This window comes from Portunus trituberculatus, chromosome 46 (assembly GCF_017591435.1).
Source record: "Portunus trituberculatus isolate SZX2019 chromosome 46, ASM1759143v1, whole genome shotgun sequence".
Lineage (NCBI taxonomy): Eukaryota > Metazoa > Arthropoda > Malacostraca > Decapoda > Portunidae > Portunus > Portunus trituberculatus.
Window position 1 is genome coordinate 27,590,038 of NC_059300.1, and position 25,197 is coordinate 27,615,234.

Sequence of the window (25,197 nt, forward strand, 5' to 3'; positions counted from 1 at the left end):
TGATTTTAATGTAAAGGAAATGGAAACATAGTGCTCTTATCTTTTATTGTGGTCCTGATGTGGCCTAAACGTCTTTCAGAGTCGAGATCCTCTGTCGCGTGGTGTGTGAGGAAACGTTGCAGAAATGGTAAGTGGTGCAATGTGTTAGCCCCGGTGTTTCTCCAGGGTGCCGATACTTCTAAATAAGTCAGATGAAGTACAATAACAGGTAATTATATGATAAACTGCAATTTACTAGTACGTCGGCATATAATTTTACGATTCTACTGATAATTTTACCAGAAATACGCATGAACACTGAAAGAAAAAAGATGCATTAGTGAGAACCTGACTAGTCCTCTTTGCGACGTTTACGAAAAAGGTTCAAATAAGAGAGGAAAGCTTTAAAGAATACTGGCCTTGGCTGCTTATGAGGATAGGATAATTCAAACAAGAAAAGGATGAATGAAAATCTAAGTATCAATCTATTTTATTTGTAAAACTTGGAGTTCTTGGGACCCCATCTTTACATACTCAGGAAGTGACGTCCGTGAGGCGTTAGGTGAACGAGACTGCTAGTGGGCACAGTAGAGGGCGAGGAGCAGCAACACAACGGAGAGAGAGAGAGAGAGAGAGAGAGAGAGAGAGAGAGAGAGAGAGAGAGAGAGAGAGAGAGAGAGAGAGAGAGAGAGAGAGAAATGGAAAGAGAGATCTTGTCTATTGATGGAAGGGTCGGGAATAAAAAGATAAATAGGTTTACGTACGTAGGTAGATATAAAGAGATAGGCGGGCGTCAGGGGAAGATAAACCAAGAGAGAGAGAGAGAGAGAGAGAGAGAGAGAGAGAGAGTAAGAGTGAGAGTGGAGGGGCGGTAGCTTGTATAGTGTTCAGTTTCATGTGACGTTGGGTGCTTTTCGTCTCACTCTGGCTTCCATTCCACGTGCGCGACGGGTTCGTGGCGATACAGGTGAGCAGGGACTGCCAGGTGTTGCTGTGTGAACACTTGTAAATATACATGTCACAATATGTGGTGCTTCAGTACACACTCTTTCAGTATTCAAAAGATAGCTCCTGAAGTAACACTCGGCAAGGTAATCCTCTACTTACTCTTTGGCCTAAAAGTTTTGCTTTAAGTTACATTGAGCACCATTGTTCTTGTGGAAGTCAAATTCGTATGCGGTGACTGGAATACTGAACACTGCCAGCTGCTTTGCCCTCAGACAGACAGACAGACAGACGCTCGCCTCCACGGCTTGCTGGTCAGCTATATCGTGTATTGAAGGAGACGGCGACCCCGCCACTGTCATTACACACGCAAAACATTAGGAAAGGAAAAGGAAAGTAGAAATGAAGTGACACACGAAACACGACGCGGAATGGTCGTCGGCGGAATATTAGAGTGGAGATGAACGCCGTCTTCTCCAGCAGATAGTTTTCTCTTGATATATGTTATATACAAAACTTTTACCTACAGGAAAATTCATACAAAATAGATTATTCTGTACACTGATATATGATATAGAAACGATGAGCCTGTAAGTGGAACTGTTTTCATTCAGTGTCACGCAAAGGGCGCCATTGTTCTCATCCCTTTCAGCTTTTCACTTTTGTTCTCTTTACAAAACGTTGCCTTTCTTGTTGGTCTTCTCTCCCTCTGCAATTCTTCTATAATCCGCTATGCACTTTATAGTTGTGTGTGTGTGTGTGTGTGTGTGTGTGTGTGTGTGTGTGTGTGTGTGTGATCATCGCTCTCCATCCATGCATATTTTATGTTCTTTTGATTGCGGTTTTCGTCTCTCCCGCCGTTCACATGCACACGTGTCGCGTCGCTCATCACTCGTGTAAGCTTTGGGAACAGTTGGATCATCTTTGGCGTCATGACTATGCAAAGTATCGTATTGTATGTGTCGTTAAAATTACAAACCCTGTGCATCATGGTTTCGAACACAACAGTGGGAACCTCCCTGGACACCCAAGTGTAAATGAGAACAACAAAACGAAGATGTATGATGCAGGTAGCAGTTTTTCTTTCCTCTCATTTATGACACACCGTTTTTTCAATGAAGCTTATGTGAAAACTTCTCATTTTCATTGAAGAGGAAGCTTTACATTGTTCACGTTTAGGATGCATTTGATCTTGTTATTAACTCGAAAGATTAGTTTTTAATGGTCACTTCGGCAGGAAATGTCACTATACATAACGAGTTTTACATAGGAAAGGTTAATAGTTAGGAAAGGCGCTATCACTGCACACACTGAGCCACGTGCTGATGTCAGGCGCTGCACACCGCCGCGCATTAGGCGACAAGATTCAGGGATGCTCTCACACTTGAGTCCCCTGAGGAGGCGGCGGCGATAGTTGCTGCTGCTGCTGTTGTTGTTGCTGCTGCTGCTGCTGGTGCTGCTCGCTGTAGGTGTCGTCGGGGGAGTAGAGGACTCGCGTTCCGGGGGACTCTGGGTGTTCGCACCACGTGCTCATGTTGATGTTTTCCTCGTCATTGTCACCCCACCCTTTAGGTGGCGGGGGCTTGGGGTCCAGGGGGCGGTAGTTCTCAGGTAATGAGTTGTCGTAGATTCTTCCCGTCTGCTCCGTGTAGCAACATTGACTCCCGCCGCTACACGACGACAGTAGGTTGTCGAAACTGCAGCCGTCACCGCCGATGCGTCCCCCGGGATCGGCACTCGGGTACTCTGGATGGACAGGTGGCGGACAGAACTCGCATGAAGTGCTGGTGTGCTGTGCGAACTTTTCAGGGGCGAGGCCGTACGCCTGTGGATAGCGGCCATCGGGTGGGTGCATATGGGGATCATGCGGATCGTGAAGGTGGTATTCCTCAGGGTACTTCTGGTCGTGCATGAGGTCTGTGCGGGCCGCTAGGCTGTGCCGGTTACGTCTAACCGTGGCATAGAGCGGGATATCTTCCGTGGGCAGCGGGCTGTAGCTGGTCGAGCGTCCGTTGCCTGCTGCACCTTCCTTCCACGTGGCGGTGTTGGTGCCGTTGCGAGGAAGGCCAAAGTCTACTGGAAAACCATCTCTGTCGTAGAAACGAGAGTTCTGATTCATTTCCTCTGGCGGCGGGATCTCCGTCAGGGGATAAGGATTGGCAACTTCAGGCTCCCTCCGCCTGGGCAGCGTGCAGAATGGGTTGCTTCGACTCGGTAGATTCTCTTGATCGTTCTGAGGTGGCAGGTGGTCGTACGTGGCGTCATAGCCTTCTTCGAACTCCTCAATTATGTCATCCAGCTTCCTGGTTGTTCTTGTGCCACAGGAATCCACCTCCTCCACCCCCATAATGCTCACTCTCTTCTTGCCAGGCTTTCCTCGGTCGTCTGCCGCATCGGATATTAGGTCAGGGTTCGTCTGCTGAGTGCCGGACGGCTCCGAGCGGAATGGTGACGTGTCGATCACTGAGATGGGCGGAGGGTCGTTTGAAATGCCATTGACTTTAGGTGCCGGCGTGCCCATCTGGATGTACTTTGGCATGTTATTAGTGGCGGGCACAGGGGTGTCTTTGGGACGTCCGTTGCCTGAGGCGCCAGGGGACCCGGTGACCTTCTCGTGGGTGGATGATCGGCGACGGCAGCAGCGGACTATCAGGACACATAGCAGGATGATGACCAGCACGACGAGAATGACGAGAGCGATGCCAATGTACAGGATGTGATTAATGACTGACTCCTCCTCCTCTATCACGACTGGTGGATGACTGATGCGCAGCGTAAAGTTAGAGACCACCAGGCCAGCCTGGTTCTCCGCCAGACACTGAAACACCCCCGCGTGGGCATCCGTCACCCACTCGATCCTGAGATGACTCACTTGCTCGTCGTTGGTCCCGCTCTCCTCAAAAATATAGAACGATGAACTCTCATCGTACACGAAGGAAATGTTGTCCAGCGACTGTTCATTGAACTTCCAGTGTATACGAGCGCTGGGCACCGCCGTCACGTGGCACTCGAAGGATACGTTCTTGCCCTCCATGACGTCAATGTAGAGAGAAGTGGGTCTGATCTCAGGGGGGCAGGCGAGGTCATCTGGATGGACATTCTTAATGATGTCGCCCTTGAGGCGTGGCGGCTGGGAGCATAGGGGCTCAATAGACGATGGGACGTTATACTTGACTAGCCATGTCCTCAGCCCGTGCAGGTTGCAGTCACAATTCCAGGGGTTGTTGTGGATGTCGATGCCGTGCAGGGATTGGGGTAACATGAGCTGGTGTGGCACCGACTTGAGTTTGTTGTCATCCAGCTTGAGCCACTCCAGCTGGTCCAAGCCTTCAAAGGCCCGGGATTCCAAGGTATGGACCTTGCACGAAGTCATCTCCAGGGTGGTGAGGTACTTCAGGCTCCGGAAGGCGCCGTTCTTGATTTTGGTGATCGGGTTGTTGGACATCTGGAGGCGCATGAGGCCCGGGACGTGCTCGAGGGCGGCGGCTGGCACAAGAGTCAACTCGTTGTGGCTCAGATCCAGCTCCACCAGGTTGGTCAGGCCCCGGAAAGCCACGTCGTCCAGCTGTCTTAGTTGGCACCTCGACACATAGATCCTCTGCAGGTTGGTCAGTCCCATCACCTGCGCCGCCCAGGAAAGAATACCATTAGTCTCGCCAAGCCTTTTGCTGCAGCCAACTCTCTTAACCTAAGCCACTGAAGGAACCCCGCAGAACATGTGTCAAACTTTGGAGCACTCTTTGTCTTCACCAAACTCTGCTTTCATAGATTGACCAATATACAAACGGACATCAGTGCGTCTACTATGGCTAGTCTCCGTTCATCAAATAACTATATCTCGTCATTTTAATATGACTCTTTCTACTTTATACTTAATATCCTTTCACTCTCCTTTTTAGTCTCTCTCTCTCTCTCTCTCTCTCTCTCTCTCTCTCTCTCTCTCTCTCTCTCTCTCTCTCTCTCTCTCTCTCTCTCTCTCTCTCTCTCTCTCTTTCCCCTCCCCCCCACACCGCACCTTGAACTTCTCGTGGGATAGGATGATGAGGGAGTTCCCGGTGATGTCGAGGACTTGGGTGCCGTGGTCGATGCCGGGAGGGATGGTTTGCAGTCCCTTGTTCACGCACTCCACCGTCTGCTTGCCGCCCTGTAACGCCAAAGCAATAGGGTGTTCAGCCTCCCTTAACCGTGAGTCACGTTCCCTCTGCTTGTTGAAGGATGACTGGGACGAGTTACTGTATGGGGGGGTTCTTGTAGCTGTGAGGGAAGTGTTGGGTACTGTTTTCTATATTTGTATGTTCTTGTGAGATGGTTTTGATTTTTTTTTTTTTTTATGGAGTTGTAGTGTTTAGTGTTGTAATTTTTTTTTTTTATCTATCTGTTTTCTGTCTGTTTTCTCTGTATTTGTTCTTCTCTCTCTCTCTCTCTCTCTCTCTCTCTCTCTCTCTCTCTCTCTCTCTCTCTCTCTCTCTCTCTCTCTCTCTCTCTCTCTCTCTCTCTCACACACACACACACACACACACACACACACACACACACAATTAATTAGCACTTCATACCATTTAAAGGGCGAATCTGCCACATTTAGTGCTTCCATTCGTCTTACTTAAGACTGCTATTGCCTTCAAAAAAGTACCCAAGTAATTAATGCATTTCTCAGACTCTCGAGTGGCTTATGGTGGTCTTAAAATGAACACGAGCATGCTTTTGTGTGTGTGTGTGTGTGTGTGTGTGTGTGTGTGTGTGTGTGTGTGTGTGTGTGTGTGTGTTTGAAAGCGTGTGTTCGTAAAAGTTATGATTTTTCAGAGGCAGTAGTGGTAGTGGTAGAATGAGGCTAGATGAGGGGAAGGGAAGAGTGAATTATGGCTTTGGTAGAGGAGAGGGAGAGACATAAAATGGGGAGAGGAGAGGGACCGCTAGTGAGGGCCAGGATAAGGACGGGGTGAGGTGTGGGGAGGGGAGGAGAGTAAGTATCATTATGAGGGGAGAGGAGAAGGGTGAGGATGGGGAATGGACAGGTGAGGGATGAAGGTAAAGGTCACGGGGAGGGGAGAAGAGGGAAGGGGACCTGGCGGGATGTCATTAGGAGGTGTGGGGTGACCAGGGGATGGGAGGGTGAAGGAACTGGGGGATAGACTCACCTTCCACTTGCACGCACACACCCTGGGACACGTCGCTTGCGCCCCGCCCACCAGAATCACGCCCACCAACACCATCAGCGCCGCCCTGGAGCCGCGCCCGACCCCCGCTCCCGTCATTGGGCGGCCCTGCTCATCCTGGTACTCCCACGCCCTCGCCCGTTCCCACGCCCGTAACCAGAGGCGCCCCCCCAGTCACCGCCATCGCTCACTCATGACTGTGGGCGGCGGGGACGGCTGGGATGCGAGCAGTGTGGGCGACCATCGGGCGTTGGGTGGGTGTGGTGGCGGGCGTGGTGGGTGGCGGCGCGGGCTCACATCATCCAGCAGCCTCTGTTTGGCAGCGTCCGTCTCCCCCGTGGTGGTGTGGCCGCTGCGGGGACACGAGGGCGGCGTTATTTCATCGGCTGCTTACAGTGTCAGATCGATACGTCTATTAATTCTAGCGACAGTTCCTCCCCCGTCAGGCGGAACAAGGCGCCGGACCACCATTAATATCTGTCTCAAAATTACACCTTCCCTCACTAAGCCTCGCTCTCTCTCCCGCCTTAATAATATCTTCACTGGAAATAATGACGGTAACCAAATTCCCGCCCGCCAAAGACTCCTGGTATAAAACGTACCTCACAGTTAGTGGTCTCCTGGTGCGCGGGTACTGCTGAACCAAGCTTTAGGTGGTGCTGAATGGAGTGCTGAGCCTCGTCGTGATTCCACCCTCACGCCTCACATCTGAAAACACGAGAAGAGAAATTTCGTAATACACGTGTCCTTTTTTATCTCTTTCATTGTGTGGCCAGGGTGTGTGCCGCGCTGTGTTAAGGCGAGGAGTGCAGCGTGCAGACAGTGACGAAGATCTCTCTCTCTGCTGACAAGCAATTAAACTCCTGCGTTAGCTTGTGTGGAGCAAAGGAGTGAGAGGGAGAGGAACACGGCCGCTGCTGCTGCTGGATTAATAAATGGAGAGGAGGCTAAGTGGATGGAGTGTTGTGCCACGGAGAGGACTGGCTGCCTTGAGTAATCCTGAATGAAGAGGAAAGACTGCCACAACTAAGATAAAGATAATCAGGAAAGATGCGATATTCACTCTCCTCTCAGCATTACAACACGTGGCCAAACAATGCTCAACTTCACACACTCATGATAACAAACAAACCGCGAAGACCATCACAAACCAGAGAAAATGAGAGAGAGAGAGAGAGAGAGAGAGAGAGAGAGAGAGAGAGAGAGAGAGAGAGAGAGAGAGAGAGAAACAGCATGGGAGCGGGAGTGAGAGTGAGTGATTGAGTGAATGAGTGTGTGTGTGTGTGTGTGTGTGTGTGTGTGTGTGTGTGTGTGTGTGTGTGTGTGTGTGTGTGTGTAACTACCGTTGCTATCTAGATTTTAGTAATGGAATAGTAAATTTATATTTTTTTCCTTAACTTTTCCTCAATCTTCATCAATTACTCTTCTTCTTCTTCCTCCTCCTCCTCCTCCTCCTCCTCCTCCTCCTCCTCCTCCTCCTCCTTTTCTTCCTCTTCCTTTTCCTTTTGCTCTTCCTTTTGCCGAGACAAATCTCCGACAGAAGTTTCCATTCTCTTACCAGATTAGGCAGCGAAGACTGAGCGCCGACTTGAGAAAGACAGGAAAGAAAGAGAGAGAGAGAGAGAGAGAGAGAGAGAGAGAGAGAGAGAGAGAGAGAGAGAGAGAGAGAGAGAGAGAGAGAAAGTGTGAGTGTGTATACTCTCTCTCTCTCTCTGGTCCCCGAAACAACATCCGCATCATTATATTTTTTTTGTGTGTAATCATTTGTGTTTTCCCGCGGAAGTAATGAGCCGTGTGATACCACCGCTCCCTCCCTCCTCTTAATTCCTCCCCTTCTTCCCCCCCTCTCTCTCTCTCTCTCTCTCCTACGCCCTATTTCCCCTTAGCCATTTGTAACACCCCTCTCTGATTTTATCTCTCTCTCTCTCTCTCTCTCTCTCTCTCTCTCTCTCTCTCTCTCTCTTTTCCCGTGGTTCCAAGTTTCAAAATCCTTTCGCATCACTTTTTTTTCCTCTTTTCCCCTTTTTCTCCGTTTTCGCAACTCTCTCTCTCTCTCTCTCTCTCTCTCTCTCTTGTAACCACCCATTACGCTGCCAGGAAATAGGGATGACAAGACTCCAAATTGGAATTCTTGCCACTAATGCATCTCCGTCGACTAACGCTCCCGCCAGCACAGTTTAGAGATACGTATTTACCCTTACTCTCTCTCCTCTCCTTCTTCTTCCTCCCCCTCCCTTACTCTCTCCTCTCCCTCCTCTTCCTCCCCCTTCCTTCCTCTCCCCACCTTCTCCTCCTCTCCTGAACTCGTGTCCCTCTATCTCTTCCTCCTCATTCTCCTCCATTGCAGTTGTGGGGAGAATTTGTTCCTTGTGTTCCTTAGACTCGTGTTTTTTTTTTTTCGCTTTTTTTTTTTTTAGTGTTTTAGTGAAGAAGAGTTGCATGTGCTTGTCTTGGAATTGTTTACATGTGCTCGTCTTGAATTGTGTACATGTGGTTGTCTTGGAATTGTTTACATGTGCTCGTCTTGGAATTGTGTACATGTGGTTGTCTTGGAATTGTGTACATGTGCTCGTCTTGGAATCATGTGTGCTAGTCTTTGAATTATGTACATGAACGTATCTTGTAATTTTTTTAATGTTTTTATTAGTTCCTTTTTTCTTATCTTTTGTGATGTAGCAATTTTTTTTTTTTTTTTGACACGATGACTGTTACGTGTTTATAAAAAAAAATGATACTTCTCTTTTAACGTTTTTGAGTTAAGGGAAAAGGAAAAAAAAGGTGGAATTAGTAGCAGCAAGCAGTAGTGGTAGTAGTAGCAATAGGTGTGTGTGTGTGTATTTCACTGTTTGATCTGCTGCAGTCTCTGACGAGACAGCCAGACGTTACCCTACGGAACGAGCTCAGAGCTCATTATTTCCGATCTTCGGATAGGCCTGAGACCAGGCACACACCACACACCGGGACAACAAGGTCACAACTCCTCGATTTACATCCCGTACCTACTCACTGCTAGGTGAACAGGGGCTACATGAAAGGAGACACACCCAAATATCTCCACCCGGCCGGGGAATCGAACTCCGGTCCTCTGGCTTGTGAAGCCAGCACTCTAACCACTGTGTGTGTGTGTGTGTGTGTGTGTGTGTGTGTGTGTGTGCGTACAAGTAGCAGTCATCATTTCCAGTACACACACATCCCTAAGGTCCGAGTGACAGCGTTTTAATATCAAGTGGCAGGTGGGCGGCTCGCTACATCCCAGCCGTCTAGTTTGGCCTGTTATTAACGCACTCCGTGGTGGCCGTGGCATGAATTGAGGCCTTTACGGGGCGCTGGCGAGGCTGAAACACTGCTGGAGTTTGACGTTGCCCCCTCGTCTGCGTCGCCTTCACTAACTCCCTTGAGGGCGCAGCGGCTGCCACCACAAGCATAAGTACAGGCTGTTAGTTCTTTTTCTTCCCCGGCGAGGCTGAGTTTACCTTCAAGTCCGCCAAGTTGTGGGAAGTTTGCTCGTACCAGTCGGTCTTTCACAGCGAGGGTGCTTGAAGTGGCTTGCTGTGGCTTGACGTGGTGCGAGGTGGTGTAAGGGAGTACTGGCTTAGCTGTGGTGGTGGTAATGGTAGGTAAGTGGTTGGTGGGTAACAATGAGTCCCGTGGTAATGGGTAAATAAGTAATGGGTTGTAGGTATATTGGCAGCTGGTGAGTGGAGAAGAAAGGTTAGCTAATGATGGTTGACAGTAGTGATCGGGAATAAAAGGGCTTACTTAATACACTTTTTTGCTTTTATTTTCTCGTTTATGCATAATTTTGTTGGTTCATGTATTCTCTCTCTCTCTCTCTCTCTCTCTCTCTCTCTCTCTCTCTCTCTCTCTCTAAAAAGTAAGGAGAAAATGATAAAAGAGAAATAACAGAAGGATGGATTGAAGATTATATAGAATATGAAAAGACGTGGAAGGGTCTGTGTGAATGAGTAAGGAGAAGAATATAAGTGAGGAAACAAGAGGAAACAAAGAGCAGAAGTGATAGAATGAGATGCATAAACTAGTGATGCAAAGACGGAATGGAGTAGGAAGCAAGATATACTGAGAAAGAGGAAGAAGAGAAGGAGGAGGATGAGGAGAAAGGGAAGAAAGGAAGGAGAAGAAGAAGAAATGCAAATGGTAGGAAGTTGAGGGAAGAATGAATCAATGAGTAATGAGAGAGAGAGAGAGAGAGAGAGAGAGAGAGAGAGAGAGAGAGAGAGAGAGACAGAGAGAAGGAAACAAAGACTGAAACGGAGAAACAGAGAAGGAAAAAGGATAGAGAAGGGTAGGAAGCGAGGCGTGAAGGAAGGAAGTAGGTAAACACTGAGGAGAAGGAAACAGGTTAATAAGGAAGCACGGAGGAGAAAGGGAAACAAAGAAAAGAAAGAAGAAAATGGAGACTGAGCGAGAAGCAAGAAATGAGCATGAGAGAGAGGGAGAAGGAGAGGGAGAGGGAGAGGAAGAAGGAGAGGGAAGGGGGGAAGGAGAATGACAAGGTGATAAGAGTGGTAGGAAAAAGAAGACGCAGGAAAGAAGGCAAACGCTGACACAGGTCGGGAAGGACAGGAGTGAAAATTTATGTAAAGAAAAAAAAAGATCAAAAATATGAAAAGAAAGAATAAACCGACGAACGAGCTGAAAAAAATGCAAAGAAGAAAGGCAAATAGTGAAGACAGAAATGGAAAGGTGAAGAAAAGAAAACAAAATGAAGAGAAGAGAAGACTGACAGGAAAAGGAACGAGTGAAGAAATTACTGCATTCATAACATTTGCATAGGAAGACCCAAGAAAGGAGCAAGTGTTGAGGAAAGAAAAGAAAAAGGAGCTAAAAAAAGATGGTGACATGGCGTAGCGATAAGGAAAATAATGGAAAGAAAGAATAATCGATTTTTTTTTCCTATTCGTCTAATTTGCATAGAGAAACTGAAACCGAAAAGAGGTTAAGTATTAGTAAGGAGTGTGGAAAAACAATATTACGAGGATCAACAAAGGAAAAAATGAGGTTAGAGTAATTGGTCAAAATTGTGTGTTTTTCGACTTTAACCCCTTCAGTACCATGCCACGTTTCCATATTCATTCTGGTTAATATTTGGCGATTTTATACAGCTTCAAAAACTTATGGGAGGGAATTAAAATAGTGAAGACTGTTGGCGTTAATCTTCTGACCTTCATAGACCCTTTCTGATGCATAGAAAATTGTCTAATCGTATAAAAATCTTAAGGTAAAAACGTGTCTCAGCATTAAAGGGTTTAAGTGAATGATCTTTGAGGCCTCAGGAACGAACACTCAGCTTGACTCCCGCTTCCTGTACATCCTGCAACTTAGACTCTCCTGGAAGGCCTCGTGAAAACATATGTAGGACTCCCCAAGTTGCCTCTTTGAAAGCACTTTTTAAAATTTTCTCATCCTTTTATGTAAGAAGGGAAAACTGGTAAAGAGGAACACAAAACGAAAAGAAAACACCTACTTGGTTGCCTGTTCCCTTGCAGGTCCGAGAGAGCAAGCCAAAAAGAAAAGGGACAAATATCTTGAAACCTCCCTCTTAAGTGAAGTCAAGTCATAGAAAGCTGGAAATACAGAAGCAGGTAGGGAGTTCCAGAGTTCTTGATGCGAATTTCCTGTCTTCGAGTATTTAATCAACTCCTTACACGTGCTACAATCTTTCCATTGCGATATTTTAGATAGTGTTCAGTATCAGCATATTGAGTTGCGTGGTATGATGGTGGTGGTGGTGGTGGTGGTGGCGACTGTAGCGGTAGTGGAGGTGGTGGAAGTGGTAGTGGTAGTGAATAACGTTTGACTTTTACCGTAGAAAATAAAAGGTGATGGAAAGTTTGTATTACTCCACCACTTTTTGCAATCCCTGGTGTCTTGCAGAGTATGTGGTGGTGGTGGTGGTGGTGGTGGTTGTGCCAGTGGTGGTGGTGGTGGTGGTGGTGGTAGTGTTAGTGGTGGTGAGCTAGTGGTGATGGTAGTGCTAGTGGTGGTGGTAGTGTTAATGATGGCGGTAGTGGTGGTGGTGGCGATAGTGTTAATGGTGGTGGTGGTAGTGTTAGTAGTAGTGGTAGTATTAGTGGTGGTGCTAGTGGTGGTGGTAGTGTTAATGGTGGTGGTGGTGGTAGTGTTAGTGGTGGTAATGGTAGTGGTAGTGGCAGTAATGGTGGTGGTGGTGGTGCTAGTGGTGGTGGTGGCTGGGTTTTTGTGTTGTTTTTCGCATGCACCCATGAATAAAGGTGTGTGTGTGTGTGTGTGTGTGTGTGTGTGTGTGTGTGTGTGTGTGTGTGTGTGTGTGTGTGTGTGTGTGTGTGTGTGTGTGTGTATGCTTTTAACTTGCACATAAAAAAAAAAAAACAGGCTATGTTTAAAAAAAGAAATGCCGAAAATACAGAAACTATACTTTATTATTGTTGTTATTTTAATTATTATTATTATTATTATTATTATTATTATTATTATTATTATTATTATTATTATTATTATCATTATTACTATTATCATCATCGTTGTTATTATTATCATCATCATTTTACTACTACTACTACTACTACTACTACTACTACTACTACTACTACTACTACTACTACTACTACTACTACTACTACTACTTCTACTACTACTACTGAACATTTAACGACAAAAATATTCATAATAGTTAGATAAAAGAAGTGAAAACAAAAAGATCACTGAACCCTTTCCAAGCTGTGGCAGGTGTACAATACCTCCACCTGGCCAATAGAACAATAGGATAATGAAGTTCAGGCTGACATGAAGCGGTGAAAGGAACGATACATATATTTTTGTGTCATTTTCATTTTGGCGTTAGATATTCAAGAGGAGGAGAAAGAGGAGGAACACAAAGGAATGCAAAAAAAGAAAGGAAACATAGCATAGTAGAGGAAGAACACAAAAAAAATGCATTAAAAAACATAGTAGTATTTATTCGACCATATGATTGTTCTGGGGGTTGTAGTATTTGTTAAGCGTTATGATGGAGGAGAGAGTAAAGCTGATAGTAAAGCTTCTCTCTGCCCACAGCCTCTTCCTGCCAAACCAAGCAGGAACAGTAGGCAAATTTCGTAAGCGATGAAAGCTTTTATTATTTACACACCAAGGAAAGGAGGGAGGGGAGAGGCAGTACTGCAGCAGCCACTTTTACCCAAGATGCTACTGTCACCTTATTTTCTAACTACACGTCACCACCACCACCACCACCACCATCACTATCACCTTCACTATCACCACCACCATCACTACCTCCTGTCACCAATATCATTAAATTTTCCTCAGTATAATAATTGCCTCTTAAACAGGAAGTTTCACGTGTTGGATTCATCACTATACAAATGTCGAATCATCATTATTATCACCATTATTTTCTGTCTCTCTCTCTCTCTCTCTCTCTCTCTCTCTCTCTCTCTCTTCTTTCTCCTTCTTCATCTCCTTCTTCACCCCTTCCACCACCACCATCATCATCATCATCATCATCATCATCATCATTATCATCATCATCATCTCTACATACACCCTCCTCAATATATCCCTTCCTCTCCCTCCTCTTTCCATTTTCTGTTCCCCTCTCCCATCAATCTATGTTTCTTCTCTTACCCTCCTTCCCTATTCCTTCTCTCCCAAACATCACCATCATCATTGCATTTTTCCCCGTCTCCCCTGTCATCCGGGGAGGGAGGGAGAGGAAGGAGAGGAGGGAGAGAGAGAGAGAGAGAGAGAGAGAGAGAGAGAGAGAGAGAGAGAGAGAGAGAGAGGGAGAGAGGGAGAGAGAGGAAGGCATTAAGGACAACGTAGATGAAAGAGAAGGGAGGGATGATGAATGAACGTAGTAAGAAAAGTAAATGAAGAAAGGATAAGAAAGATATAGATGGGAGAGAGAGAGAGAGAGAGAGAGAGAGAGAGAGAGAGAGAGAGAGAGAGAGAGAGAGAGAGAGAGAGAGAGAGAGAGAACAGCGTTTAAGGAAAGGAGGAAAGGGGTATAAAGTAGGAAGGAAGGAAGGAAGGAAAGAAAGAAGGAAGGAAGAAAGAAAGGAAGGGAAAGGAAAGAAGGAAGCAAAAGAGAGGAAAAAGTTAAATAAATGGAATAAAAACCTCACTAAGCAACTCTCCAATCTTGTCTCTAACTGAGGCTTGTATAATAATATATCTTGACTCGTTATCTCTCTCTCTCTCTCTCTCTCTCTCTCTCTCTCTCTCTCTCTCTCTCTCTATCTCCCCTTACTTTAAACATTTTCTTCTTCCCTCTCCTTGCCTTTCTTCTTCCTTCTCCTATTTTATCCGTCCCTCTGAATTTTCCTTTTCCTTCCAAGATTCTCTCATTGTTGTCCTCCACGCGTCTGGAATCGCCTCAGAGGGAGAGATAGATAGATAGATAGAAAGATAGGTAGATAGATAAATAAATTGATAGATAGATAGATAGAGATAGATAGACAGATGGGAGCCGCCGTGGTACAGTGGAACCATGCGTGCTTTGGGGTCCGAGGGGTCTCCAAGCGCACGGGTTCGAATCCTGTCCACGGTCCGAGTGTAGGTTGGGCTTCCTCACTCGGGGCAACGGTTTCCTAGCGGGTGGGCTTTGAGATAGGAGGTACCCCAAAAAGTATCCCCTTTAACCCATAAATTCCCGGTAAAAAAATAGAAAAAAAAAGATAGAGAGAGAGAGAGAGAGAGAGTAGGTAGGTAGGTAGGGAGTGTGGAAAGACCCATTAATGATTGCCTACAAGTACATAATTAGACTCAGTATGGAACGACAGTAATTATCCACTACATAATCATTTAAAGAATTGCTCAATACCACGTGGCGATCGACTCAGGATGCCAACACTCGGTACCCAAACTCGACATCCACTGTCCTTTATTCCCCGAGCTATAAGGCTGTGCAACTCTGAATTTAAAAGATAATTTCATTTATTTTCTTCTTCATCTGTGCTATCATTATTGGAGGCTGATGTTATCTTTGATGTTACATTTAATTATTTATTATGTGTTATCAAATTCCTATTATGCGAGTCCTGCATACAAACTTACTTACTTACTTACTTACTTCACTACTCAATACGGTTCCGGTGAAGCCAAAACCTGAAAATCTACACACCTCCCTCCCTCCATACATATATTAACATATGGGACACAGGACCTACCACATCTGCGCTAATATATCTGTGTCCATGATAAAAGTGGTCACTCTACACGTCCATAAACTACACCACACACACACACACACACACACACACACACACACACACACACACACACACACACACACACACACACACACACACACACACACACACACACACACACACACACACACACACACACACACACACACACACACACACACACACACACACACACACACACACACACGGCCCGGTAGCTCAGTGGTTAGAGCGCTGGCTTCACAAGCCAGAAGACCGGGGTTCGATTCCCCGGCCGGGTGGAGATATTTGGGTGTGTCTCCTTTCACGTGTAGCCCGTGTTCACCTAGAAGTGAGTAGGTACGGGATGTAAATCGAGGAGTTGTGACCTTGTTGTCCTGGTGTGTGGTGTGTGCCTGGTCTCAGGCCTGTCCGAAGATCGGAAACAATGAGCTCTGAGCTCATTCCTTAGGGTAACGTCTGGCTGTCTTGTCAGAGACTGCAACAGATCAAACAGTGAATTACACACACACACACACTCTCTCTCTCTCTCTCTCCTTACTTTAATAATTTTTCATCTTCCTCCTTCTCCTCCTCTCTCCTTTCTTCTGAATTTTCCTTTTCCTTCCAAGATTCTCTCATTGTTGTCCTCCACGCGTCTGGAATCGCCTCCTTTATATAGGAAAGAGAGAGAGAGAGAGAGAGAGAGAGAGAGAGAGAGAGAGAGAGAGAGAGAGAGAGAGAGAGAGACGGGAGCAGTGTGGGAGGGGAATACCCATTGATGATTGATTACCCAATGCGATTCCGGTGAAGCCAACACCTGGAAATCTACAGATCCCTCCCATACATATATGAACACGTGGGACACAAGACCTACCACAATTGCGCCAGTATATCTTTGTCCATGATAGAACACACTGGTCAGCATACACGTCCACAAACAGTAGTAGGAGTAGGCAGTAGTCACCTGCCGCCCGGTGGAATACTCCAGGAGAGGTACTTACGGGGATGTAGGCAGTGCTGCAGACTGAGTGATTCCCCGTGTCCTCTCTTCCCGGTTCCCTTTGTGGTCTCATTTATACAATTGAGCAGCTGCAGCCTGCCCTCTAAAGACAACTTCTACTACTTCCTACACTACACTACAACACCTTACACTTTTACACTCTCTTCAAATCAAAATTTAATAATGGCTTCACCACGCCCTGCCTCGGAGTCCCCTCTGGGAGGGACCATAAATGTCCCCAGGTCGGACTGCCCCTCTGCTGTCGACCTTGGGTGTCTTGACACTTCATCTAATACTTTCACTATCAATTTCTGCAACATTCGTGGCCTTCGTTCTAATTTTCAATCTGTGGAACACCACCTCTCCTCTACTAAACCTCATCTTCTCTTCCTAACCGAAACACAGTTGTCTGTGACTACTGACAGCAGCCCCTCCTACTTGCTCTATCCTCATTTTCAATCCAAAGCTGGATGTTGCGCATACGTGCGTAACGACACCACTTGCTCTCGTGCCCACAATCTTGAATCTTCAGAATTTTCTACCATCTGGCTAAGACTTCAATGTCACTCTCTAACTAAATTCATCTGTGCTGTATACCTCTCACCTAATTCCTCTGACTATGTAAAATTCTTTGACTATTTGACTTCCAAGGTGGAGCACATCTTATCTCACTTTCCTTTTGCTGAGATCTCCATTTTAGGGATTTCAATGTTCACCACCAGCTTTGGCTTTCATCTTCTTTCACTGACCAACCTGGTGAACAAACCTTCAACTTTGCTATCCTTCATGACCTAGAGCAGCTAGTGAAGTTCCCTACCCGTATTCCTGACCGCCTTGGAGACACGCCCAACATTCTTGATCTTTTCCTAACCTCCAACCCTTCTGCTTACTCTGTTAAACTTTCCTCTCCGTTGGGCTCCTCCGACCACAATCTAATTTCCGTTACCAGTTCTATCACTCCAGTGCAGCCTCAGGACCCGCCTAAGCGGAGGTGCTTCTGGCATTTTAACTCTGCTAAGTGGGAGGAACTAAGGCAGTACTATTCTGATTTCCTTGGGATGATTATTGTTTTCATGTCAGAGATCCTTCTCTTTGTGCCGAGCGCATAACAGAGGTGATTATCTCTGGCATGGAGCTATACATTCCTCATACTTTCTCTAACCCTAAAGCTAAAAAGCCTTGGTTTAACTCTGCTTGTTCTCGTGCTGTCAATGATAGAGAGGCGGCTCACAAACGGTTCCGTAGCCATCCAACTGCTGAAACTCATGCCCTATATATTTCTGCCCGTAATCATGCCAAATCTATTCTCCAACTTACTAAAAACTCTTTCATCAATAGAAAATGTCAAAGTCTTTCCAATTCTAACTCCTCTCGAGATTTCTGGCATCTAGCCAATAATATCTCTAACAACTTTACTTCTTCGTCTTTCCCTCCTTTACTTCATCCAGATGGCTCTACAGCTGTCTCTTCTTTTCTAAAGCTGAACTCTTCGCTCAAACCTTTGCTACCAACTCAACTTTGGATGATTCTGGGCATATTCCTCCTACTCCTCCACCCTCTGACTACTTCATCCCTAAAATTAAAATTCTTTATAAAGACGTTTTCCTGGCCCTCTCTGGCCTTGATTCTCGGAAGGCTTACGGTCCGGATGGAGTCCCTCCTGTTGTTCTCAAAACTGTGCTTCCGAACTCGCTCACTGCCTGGTCAAACTCTTTCATCTGTGTCTCTCTACTTCTATTTATCCTTCTTGCTGGAAGTTTGCTCACATTCAACCTGTCCCTAAAAAGGTGACCACTCCAATCCTTCTAACTACCGCCCTATAGCTTTGATTTCCTGCCTTTCTAAAGCCTTTGAGTCTATCCTTAATAGGAAGATAATGAGGCATCTATCAGCTCACAACCTTCTCTCTGATTGCCAGTATGGTTTCCGTAAAGGCAGATCTACTGGTGATCTTCTTACTTTCCTAACTGAATCTTGGTCATCCTCTTTTAGGGACTTCGGTGAAACCTTTGCTGTCGGCCTTGACATATCGAAAGCCTTCGATAGAGTCTGGCACAAATCTTTAATTTCTAAACTACCCTCCTACGGATTCTATCCTTCTCTCTGTACCTTCATCTCCAGTTTCCTTTCCGATCGTTCTATTGCTGCTGTAGTAGACGGTCACTGTTCTTCCCTAAAACTATCAACAGTGGTGTTCCACAGGGTTCTGTCCTATCACCCACTCTCTTTCTATTATTCATCAATGATCTCCTAAATCTGACTCAATGCCCTATCCACTCCTATGCTGATGATACCACCCTGCATTATTCAACAGCGTTCAACAGACGCCCAACCCAACAACAATTAAATGACTCAAGGCGAGATGCTATAGGACGCCTAACTTCTGATCTTTCACTTGTTTCTGATTGGGGCAGAGAAAACCTGGTTTTGTTCAATGCCTCAAAACTCAATTTCTACAACTATCTACTCGACATAACCTTCCAGACAACTATCCTCTCTTCTTCAATAACACTCAACTTCCCTCTCCTCTACATTAAACACACTCGGTCTATCCTTCACTAAAAATCTAAACTGGAAATTTCACATCTCTACTCTTGCTAAATCAGCTTCCAAGAAGTTAGGTGTCCTATGGCGTCTTCGTCCATTTTCTCTCCCTCCCAGCTGCTTGCTCTGTACAAGGGCCTTATCCGCCCGTGTATGGAGTATGGCTCTCATGTCTGGGGGATCCACACACAGCTTTACTAAACAAGGTGGAATCTAAAGCTTTTCGTCTTATCAACTCTTCTCCTCTAACTGACTGTCTTGATTCTTTAAGTCACCGCCGCAATGTTGCATCTTTATCTGTCTTCTACCGCTGTTTTCATGCTGTCTGCTCTTCTGAACTTGCTAACTGCATGCCTTCCCCCTCCTGCGGCCTCGCTGCACAAGACTCTCTACTTCTTCTCATCCCTATTCTGTCCATCTTCCTAATGCAAGAGTTAACCAGTATCTTCACTCCTTCATTCCCTACACTGGTAAACTCTGGAACTCTCTACCTGTGTCTGTATTTCCACCTGCCTATGACTTAAACTCTTTCAAAAGAGGAGTGTCAAGACACCTCTTACGTTAACTGGACCCTCCTTTTAGATTTTTTTTGTTTTTTCTCTTTCTACTTTCCTCTTAACAGGGCCTGGCAACCAGCGGGATTTTTTTTTTCCAACACTTTGTTTGCCCTTGGCCAGTGCCCTTGTAATGTAAAAAAAAAAAAAAAAAAAAAAAAAAAACAACAACACTAAACACACAAAGACGCACACACACACACACTCTCTCTCTCTCTCTCTGCACAGATTCACCTCACGTCACACCTGTGTACTTTTGGGTCTTCTGTAAGTTCTCCTTCCTCTCTACACACCTGCGGGGCTTCTGCGGCGACTCTTGGAAGTGAGAAAGACATCTGATCCCTCATACCTGGCGTTCCTTACCCTTTGCATGTGTCCCGCTCCCCTGCCTCGCATTCCTGTCTCCTACGCCCGCCTGCATTATTTCCTAGAATGGGTCTTTTTATATGTATATATATATATATATATATATATATATATATATATATATATATATATATATATATATATATATATATATATATATATATATCTGTCACTAGCACTGTACTGGTCAATCACGCGTCAAGGCTACACTTCAGGTCACCAATTGCAGTATTCACTGTAGCCAGGACACGGATGGAGAAGTAAACCAGTGTTGTTCATAGTCTGTTGTTTATAAGTAGACGATGGGTAGCGGCGACGAGACAATCGAAGGTAAAGGCGAGTGTGATTCATGGGGAAGCTTGGTACTGACTGACTTCAAGTGGGCCCAGAATCCAGGCAGTGACCTCCCAGTCAGGTCAAGCTGTGCACCTGCGACGGTTTAGAGGATAAGCTCGCTCGGGCAGGTCACTACAGTCTTTTTTGCTTGCTAACTAAGCTATTTCTTCGCCAGTGCATAATATTGTAGATTGATTCTCCAAACACCTGCTATGGAACTTTTATTTGCTTGTGGATAAACCTGTTTCTACTTGCATTTGTGCATCTGCTTTACACTTATCACTCAAATAAAAAAAAAAGTAATAGTACAATTGTTTCTAAATTATTTACAATTTCATCACATCCTCCAAAACAAAAAGAAAATAAATAAAAAAATCACACACACAGCCTTCATATTACGCCATCTGCCCTTTCCTTATACCATACACACTCTATTCATCGTTATCTCTCCTCCACACACTTCCCTCGCATCTTACTGTCATCTCCGCCTCCCATGGCTAATTTTTTGTTCCATACTTCACAATGACCCTTCCTACCACCTCTTGACACACGTAGAGACATTTTATTTGTACCGGCAACAGACCAGGCAGTGAATGAGATTGTGACAAGTCGCCTGAGGGGTATTGAAGGGGAGGTGTTGGTGGGATTTGGGCACGAGGCGAGGAGAGAGCGGATGTTGCAATATGAAGGGGAAGGAAGGGAGTGGGAGTGGAGAGGAGAAAGAAAGAGGGAGGGAGGGAGGAAAGGAGTGGAGTGGAGTGATTTACAGGTAAGCCAAGTCAGAAGCGGGTCTGGCTTCTCTGGAGGGATTAGAGTCAGGTGGGACAGGTAACTTATACCAGCTTACCTTCACACACACACACACACACACACACACACACACACACACACACACACACACACACACACACACACACACACACACACACACACACACACACACACACACACACACACACACACACACACACACACACACACACACACACACACACACACACACACACACACACAAACTTCATTCTGCCCAAAACAATAACAACAAAGTAAGTAAATTTTCACTTTTTTATCTACTGAATAAAACGAGTTACAGGCGTTGTTCTTGTTGTTGATGTTTGTTTGTTTTATCCCTCCACTTTTGTTTTACTGTGTGTGTGTGTGTGTGTGTGTGTGTGTGTGTGTGTGTGTGTGTGTGTGTGTGTGAGGAAATTGAAATATGGGAGAATAGGAAGGAAACTCTTGCAGGGACTTTGTGAATGTCAAGACAGCAAAGATTTTCCTTTTTAACTGTCGAATCAGGAAGAAACAAGAACATTTCGACCGGAATATTCTTTTGTGACTCGAGTTGTCGGGCTGTACCTCATCCTTTCATCCCTCCTCCATCCCCCCTTCCCCCCTATCTCCTTCCCCGCACCTCCTCCCCCTTCTTCTTCTTCTTCTTCTTCTTCTTCTTCTTTCATCCCCCCCTTCCTCCTCCCCTTCGCCCTCCCTTCCCTCTTTCATTCCCCTCTCCTTGATTCTTCGACCTTCCCATCTCTCCTTTCGCTTCCTTCTTCGCTCTTTTATCCTTTACCTTTCTTCCTTTTCTTTTTTTTTTCCTTTTGTGTCCTATTCTCGGCCTTCTCTATTTTCTTCCTGTGTTTCTTCTCTGTTCCTCTTCTTTCTGCGCCGTTGTTCTTTCCATCTCTCTCTCTCTCTCTCTCTCTCTCTCTCTCTCTCTCTCTCTCTCTCTCTCTCTCTCTCTCTCTCTCTCTCTCTCTCTCTCTCTCTCATTCTTCGTATCATCTTCAACAAAGTCTATTCATCATAATTTTTCTTCCCCCTCTCGTGTATTGAATTTCTAATACTCTCTCTTTCCTTCTTCCCTTCCTTCATTTTTCATTTTGCATTCCGTTCAATCACTATTATCTCTCCCCGATGTTTCTGTAATTTTCTCCCTCTTCTCTTATCATTCATCATTCTTTCTTATGCCTCCTTCATCGTGACCCTTCTCTATTTCCTTACCTTTACCCATTCTTCATCTCTCGCTGTACTTTCTCCCTCCTTCGCCATTCATCATGTTTCTCTGTCTCCTTTTCTTTCGTTTATTTGTTCTTCTCTTATACAAACACTCCGTATTAGTTCTTTTTCTCTCTCTCCCTCTTCTTCTTTTTTTTTTCTCATATCTTCTCTAATTTCAAGCCAATTTGTAAAGGTATTTCTTTTTCATTTTATCGTCTTTATCATGTCCTTCTTTGTTGTGCCTTTTTCAGCTATTTTTGTTCTGTTTATTGTTATTCCTTCTTTCTCTTCTTGTTCCTTCTATTCTCTTTCCTATTCCTTTTTATTGACTTATTGCTAGTTCTATGCCATCTTTTTAGCTTTCGTGTTCTTTCTCCTCTTTTGACCCGTCTACTTTTCTTTGTTCTGTCCCTGTTTGCTCTTTTCTTCACTCTTTTTCATAACTTCCATCCACTTCTTACTCCTCTTTTGTTTCTTACATTCATTATCTCTGTCTATCTCTCCTATTTCTTCTTCCTTCTACTAATTATTCTTCCACCTCGTACGATTTTTACCTCTTTTTTCCATTTTCTTCTTTTCTTCTACTTTTTTCTATATTTGTTTTCCGAGTTCTTTCTTTTTTTTTTTTTTTTTCATTGTCTTAGTTCTCTTATTCGTTCTCTCTCTCTCTCTTCCTCCTTTACACAATAAAATTCACACTCTATCTTGTATTCCTTTCCATTTCTGCTGATATTTTTCTTTCCTTCCCTTTCCTAGTTTTCTTTCACCTCTTTCTGTTCGTCTTTCCACACATTTATTCACATTTGCTTCCGTCTTCCTTTCCATTTCTTCGCTTTCATCTCATCTGCATGGTTCTTTTCCTTCTGTTCTTCTTGCTTCGCTTCTCTTATCTCATCTCCTTCTTCTTCCACTTCTTACTTCAGTTGACACGCATTCACTAGTGTATTTCGAATCTTTTCCTTCTTATTCTCCTCCTTTACTTCTTCTTCTTCCTCCTCCTCCTCCTCCTCCTCTTCCTCTTCCTCCTCCTCCTCCTCCTCCTCCTCCTCCTCCTCCTCCTCCTCCTCCTCCTCCTCCTCCTCCTCCTCCTCCTCCTCCTCCTCCTCCTCCTCCTCCTCCTCCTCCTCCTCCTCTTCCTCTTTCTCCCGTCCTTCAGCTTTTTCCTTCCACCTCTATTCCTTTCATGCTCTAGAATGACTTGAAGAATGAAGGTGAGAGGTTTGTATTACCAGAGAGAGAGAGAGAGAGAGAGAGAGAGAGAGAGAGAGAGAGAGAGAGAGAGAGAGAGAGAGAGAGAGAGAGCACCTTTCTGGCTTCTATGTGAGGTTGGGCAAGGGTTCAAAAGACACCGTAGGTTCTCGAGGGTTTAGAGTCAAAGGGACGTAGGCCACTTTGAACTGTGACCTACTGTGTAATTCACCTCGGTCGCCTGCCCAGCCAGTCTTCCCCATTACGAAGCAAGCTCAGAGCTCATAGACCGATCTTCGGGTAGGACTGAGACCACATCAACACACAACACACACCGGGAAAGCGAGGCCACAACCCCTCGAGTTACATCCCGTACCTATTTACTGCTAGGTGAACACACCCCACACATTAAGAAGCTTGCCCATTTGCCTCGCCGCACCGGGATTCGAACCCGACCCTCTCGATTGTGAGTCGAGCGTGCTAACCACTACACTACGCGGTGTGTGTGTGTGTGTGTGTGTGTGTGTGTGTGTGTGTGTGTGTGTGTGTGTGTGTGTGTGTGTGTGCGTGCGTTTTATGTATTGTTTCTTGTTGGATTATGACGTAGGTTAGTGCAGAGAGAGAGAGAGAGAGAGAGAGAGAGAGAGAGAGAGAGAGGAAGAGGGAGAGGGAGAAAGATGGATAGATGGAATTCCTGACATTTGCAGAGCCGTTAGCAGTCCAGTGAAGGAAGAGTATCATATCATATTACGGAATTCACTCTTCATTCCTGACGTAACGGAATTCCTTTGGTGGGAGAGAGAAAAAAAAAATTGCACCCCCAGCAAAACCTGCAGCTTATAACTCGTATTTCTGGGAGAGTATACGCGGCTCGATGCTACTTAAGGTTATAATTCACAAAACTTATTAAGAAACGAAACAACTCCTGGAAGATATTTTTAGTTAAGGGAAACTTCGGAAGGAGCGTAATCTTTCTTGAATTTAAGTCCGAAAACGACGAAACATAAATAGAAAAGTTAGAACAAGTAGTAAAATAAATAAGGAAATGCCTTAATGTTATTTCCTGAGGTGATTAGAGGAAATGTTCTTATGTTAGTCCTGAGTTATAAAGCTGAGCAGAATGATAAATGTACATAAAACTAAATGAGAGAGAAATATGAGAGGTCTTTTGAATTTTTGTCCTTTAAAACTTCATAGGAACTGCCCTCTTGTGTGTGTGTGTGTGTGTGTGTGTGTGTGTGTGTGTGTGTGTGTGTGTGTGTGTGTGTGTTGTAATGGCTCACTAGGCGAAAAAGAAAGAAAATGAAGTATGAACGTATATACAATAAACTCAGTAACTCAACCTATAAAAGAAATAAAGTCTTAAAGTAACGTTACCCTAAAACCAGGAATAAAATAAATAATGCTACAGGAAAAGGACTAAAAAAAAAAGGAGCATCGCATTTCGTTCCGTCAGGCAGCAGAGTCTCGCTTTTCCTTCACTCTCTCAGTCGCTTACTGTAATTTCTTGTTTTCCTCACGTCACAATCACTCGCGCTAGTGCAATAATACAATTAGCGGCGCCCTCCAGCACAGCACAGGTGGCTCCTCGCACCAAACAAACCCATTACAGTGCTTCCAAGGCCCTGTATATCAAGCACCACGTTTAATTCCCCGCATTTAAAAATATATTCATCCTTTTTCCTTCTCTATTTTTAGGTAAAGATTCCTCTATTTCAAGTCTTCCTTCTATTTTCTCTCATAATAAGATATATATATTTTTCCTACATTTTTCACTTCAATTACTTAGGTTGGCTTTCTCATATACTTCCATTGTGTTTTTTTTTTTATACTATTCTTCCTCCACTCTCCCTAAAAAAGTCACACATATTTTTCTACATTTTTAGATGCAGCCGTGTTCATGAAAAATAAAGTCAACCTGTTCATTCACACCTGCTTCATGTTGCGTCATCGTTCGA

General features: G+C 45.0%; 2 protein-coding genes across 6 annotated transcripts in view; one reads left to right on the forward strand and one right to left on the reverse strand.

Annotated features, from left to right (window-relative positions):
• Positions 1-457: 457 nt before the first annotated feature.
• The window catches only part of LOC123519931, a 178,442-nt gene continuing 153,702 nt past the window's right edge, over positions 458-25,197 (reverse strand). For 2 of the 4 annotated variants that reach the window (XM_045281648.1, XM_045281649.1), the window contains 4 exons: positions 6,688-6,788; positions 6,063-6,432; positions 4,940-5,068; positions 458-4,546 (listed from right to left, as the gene is read on the reverse strand). In XM_045281648.1, coding sequence (XP_045137583.1) covers positions 2,303-4,546; positions 4,940-5,068; positions 6,063-6,179 — 2,490 coding nt within the window. In that variant the 5' untranslated portion in view covers positions 6,180-6,432; positions 6,688-6,788 and the 3' untranslated portion in view covers positions 458-2,302. Of the gene's footprint in view, positions 4,547-4,939; positions 5,069-6,062; positions 6,433-6,682; positions 6,789-25,197 lie in introns of all 4 variants that reach the window. The other 2 variants (XM_045281646.1, XM_045281647.1) reach the window with 1 other exon arrangement.
• The window catches only part of LOC123519932, a 151,210-nt gene continuing 127,017 nt past the window's right edge, over positions 1,005-25,197 (forward strand). The window contains exon 1 of one of the 2 annotated variants that reach the window (XM_045281650.1): positions 1,005-1,070. In XM_045281650.1, coding sequence (XP_045137585.1) covers positions 1,005-1,070 — 66 coding nt within the window. The remainder of the gene's footprint in view (positions 1,071-25,197) is intronic. The other variant, XR_006679128.1, reaches the window with a different exon arrangement.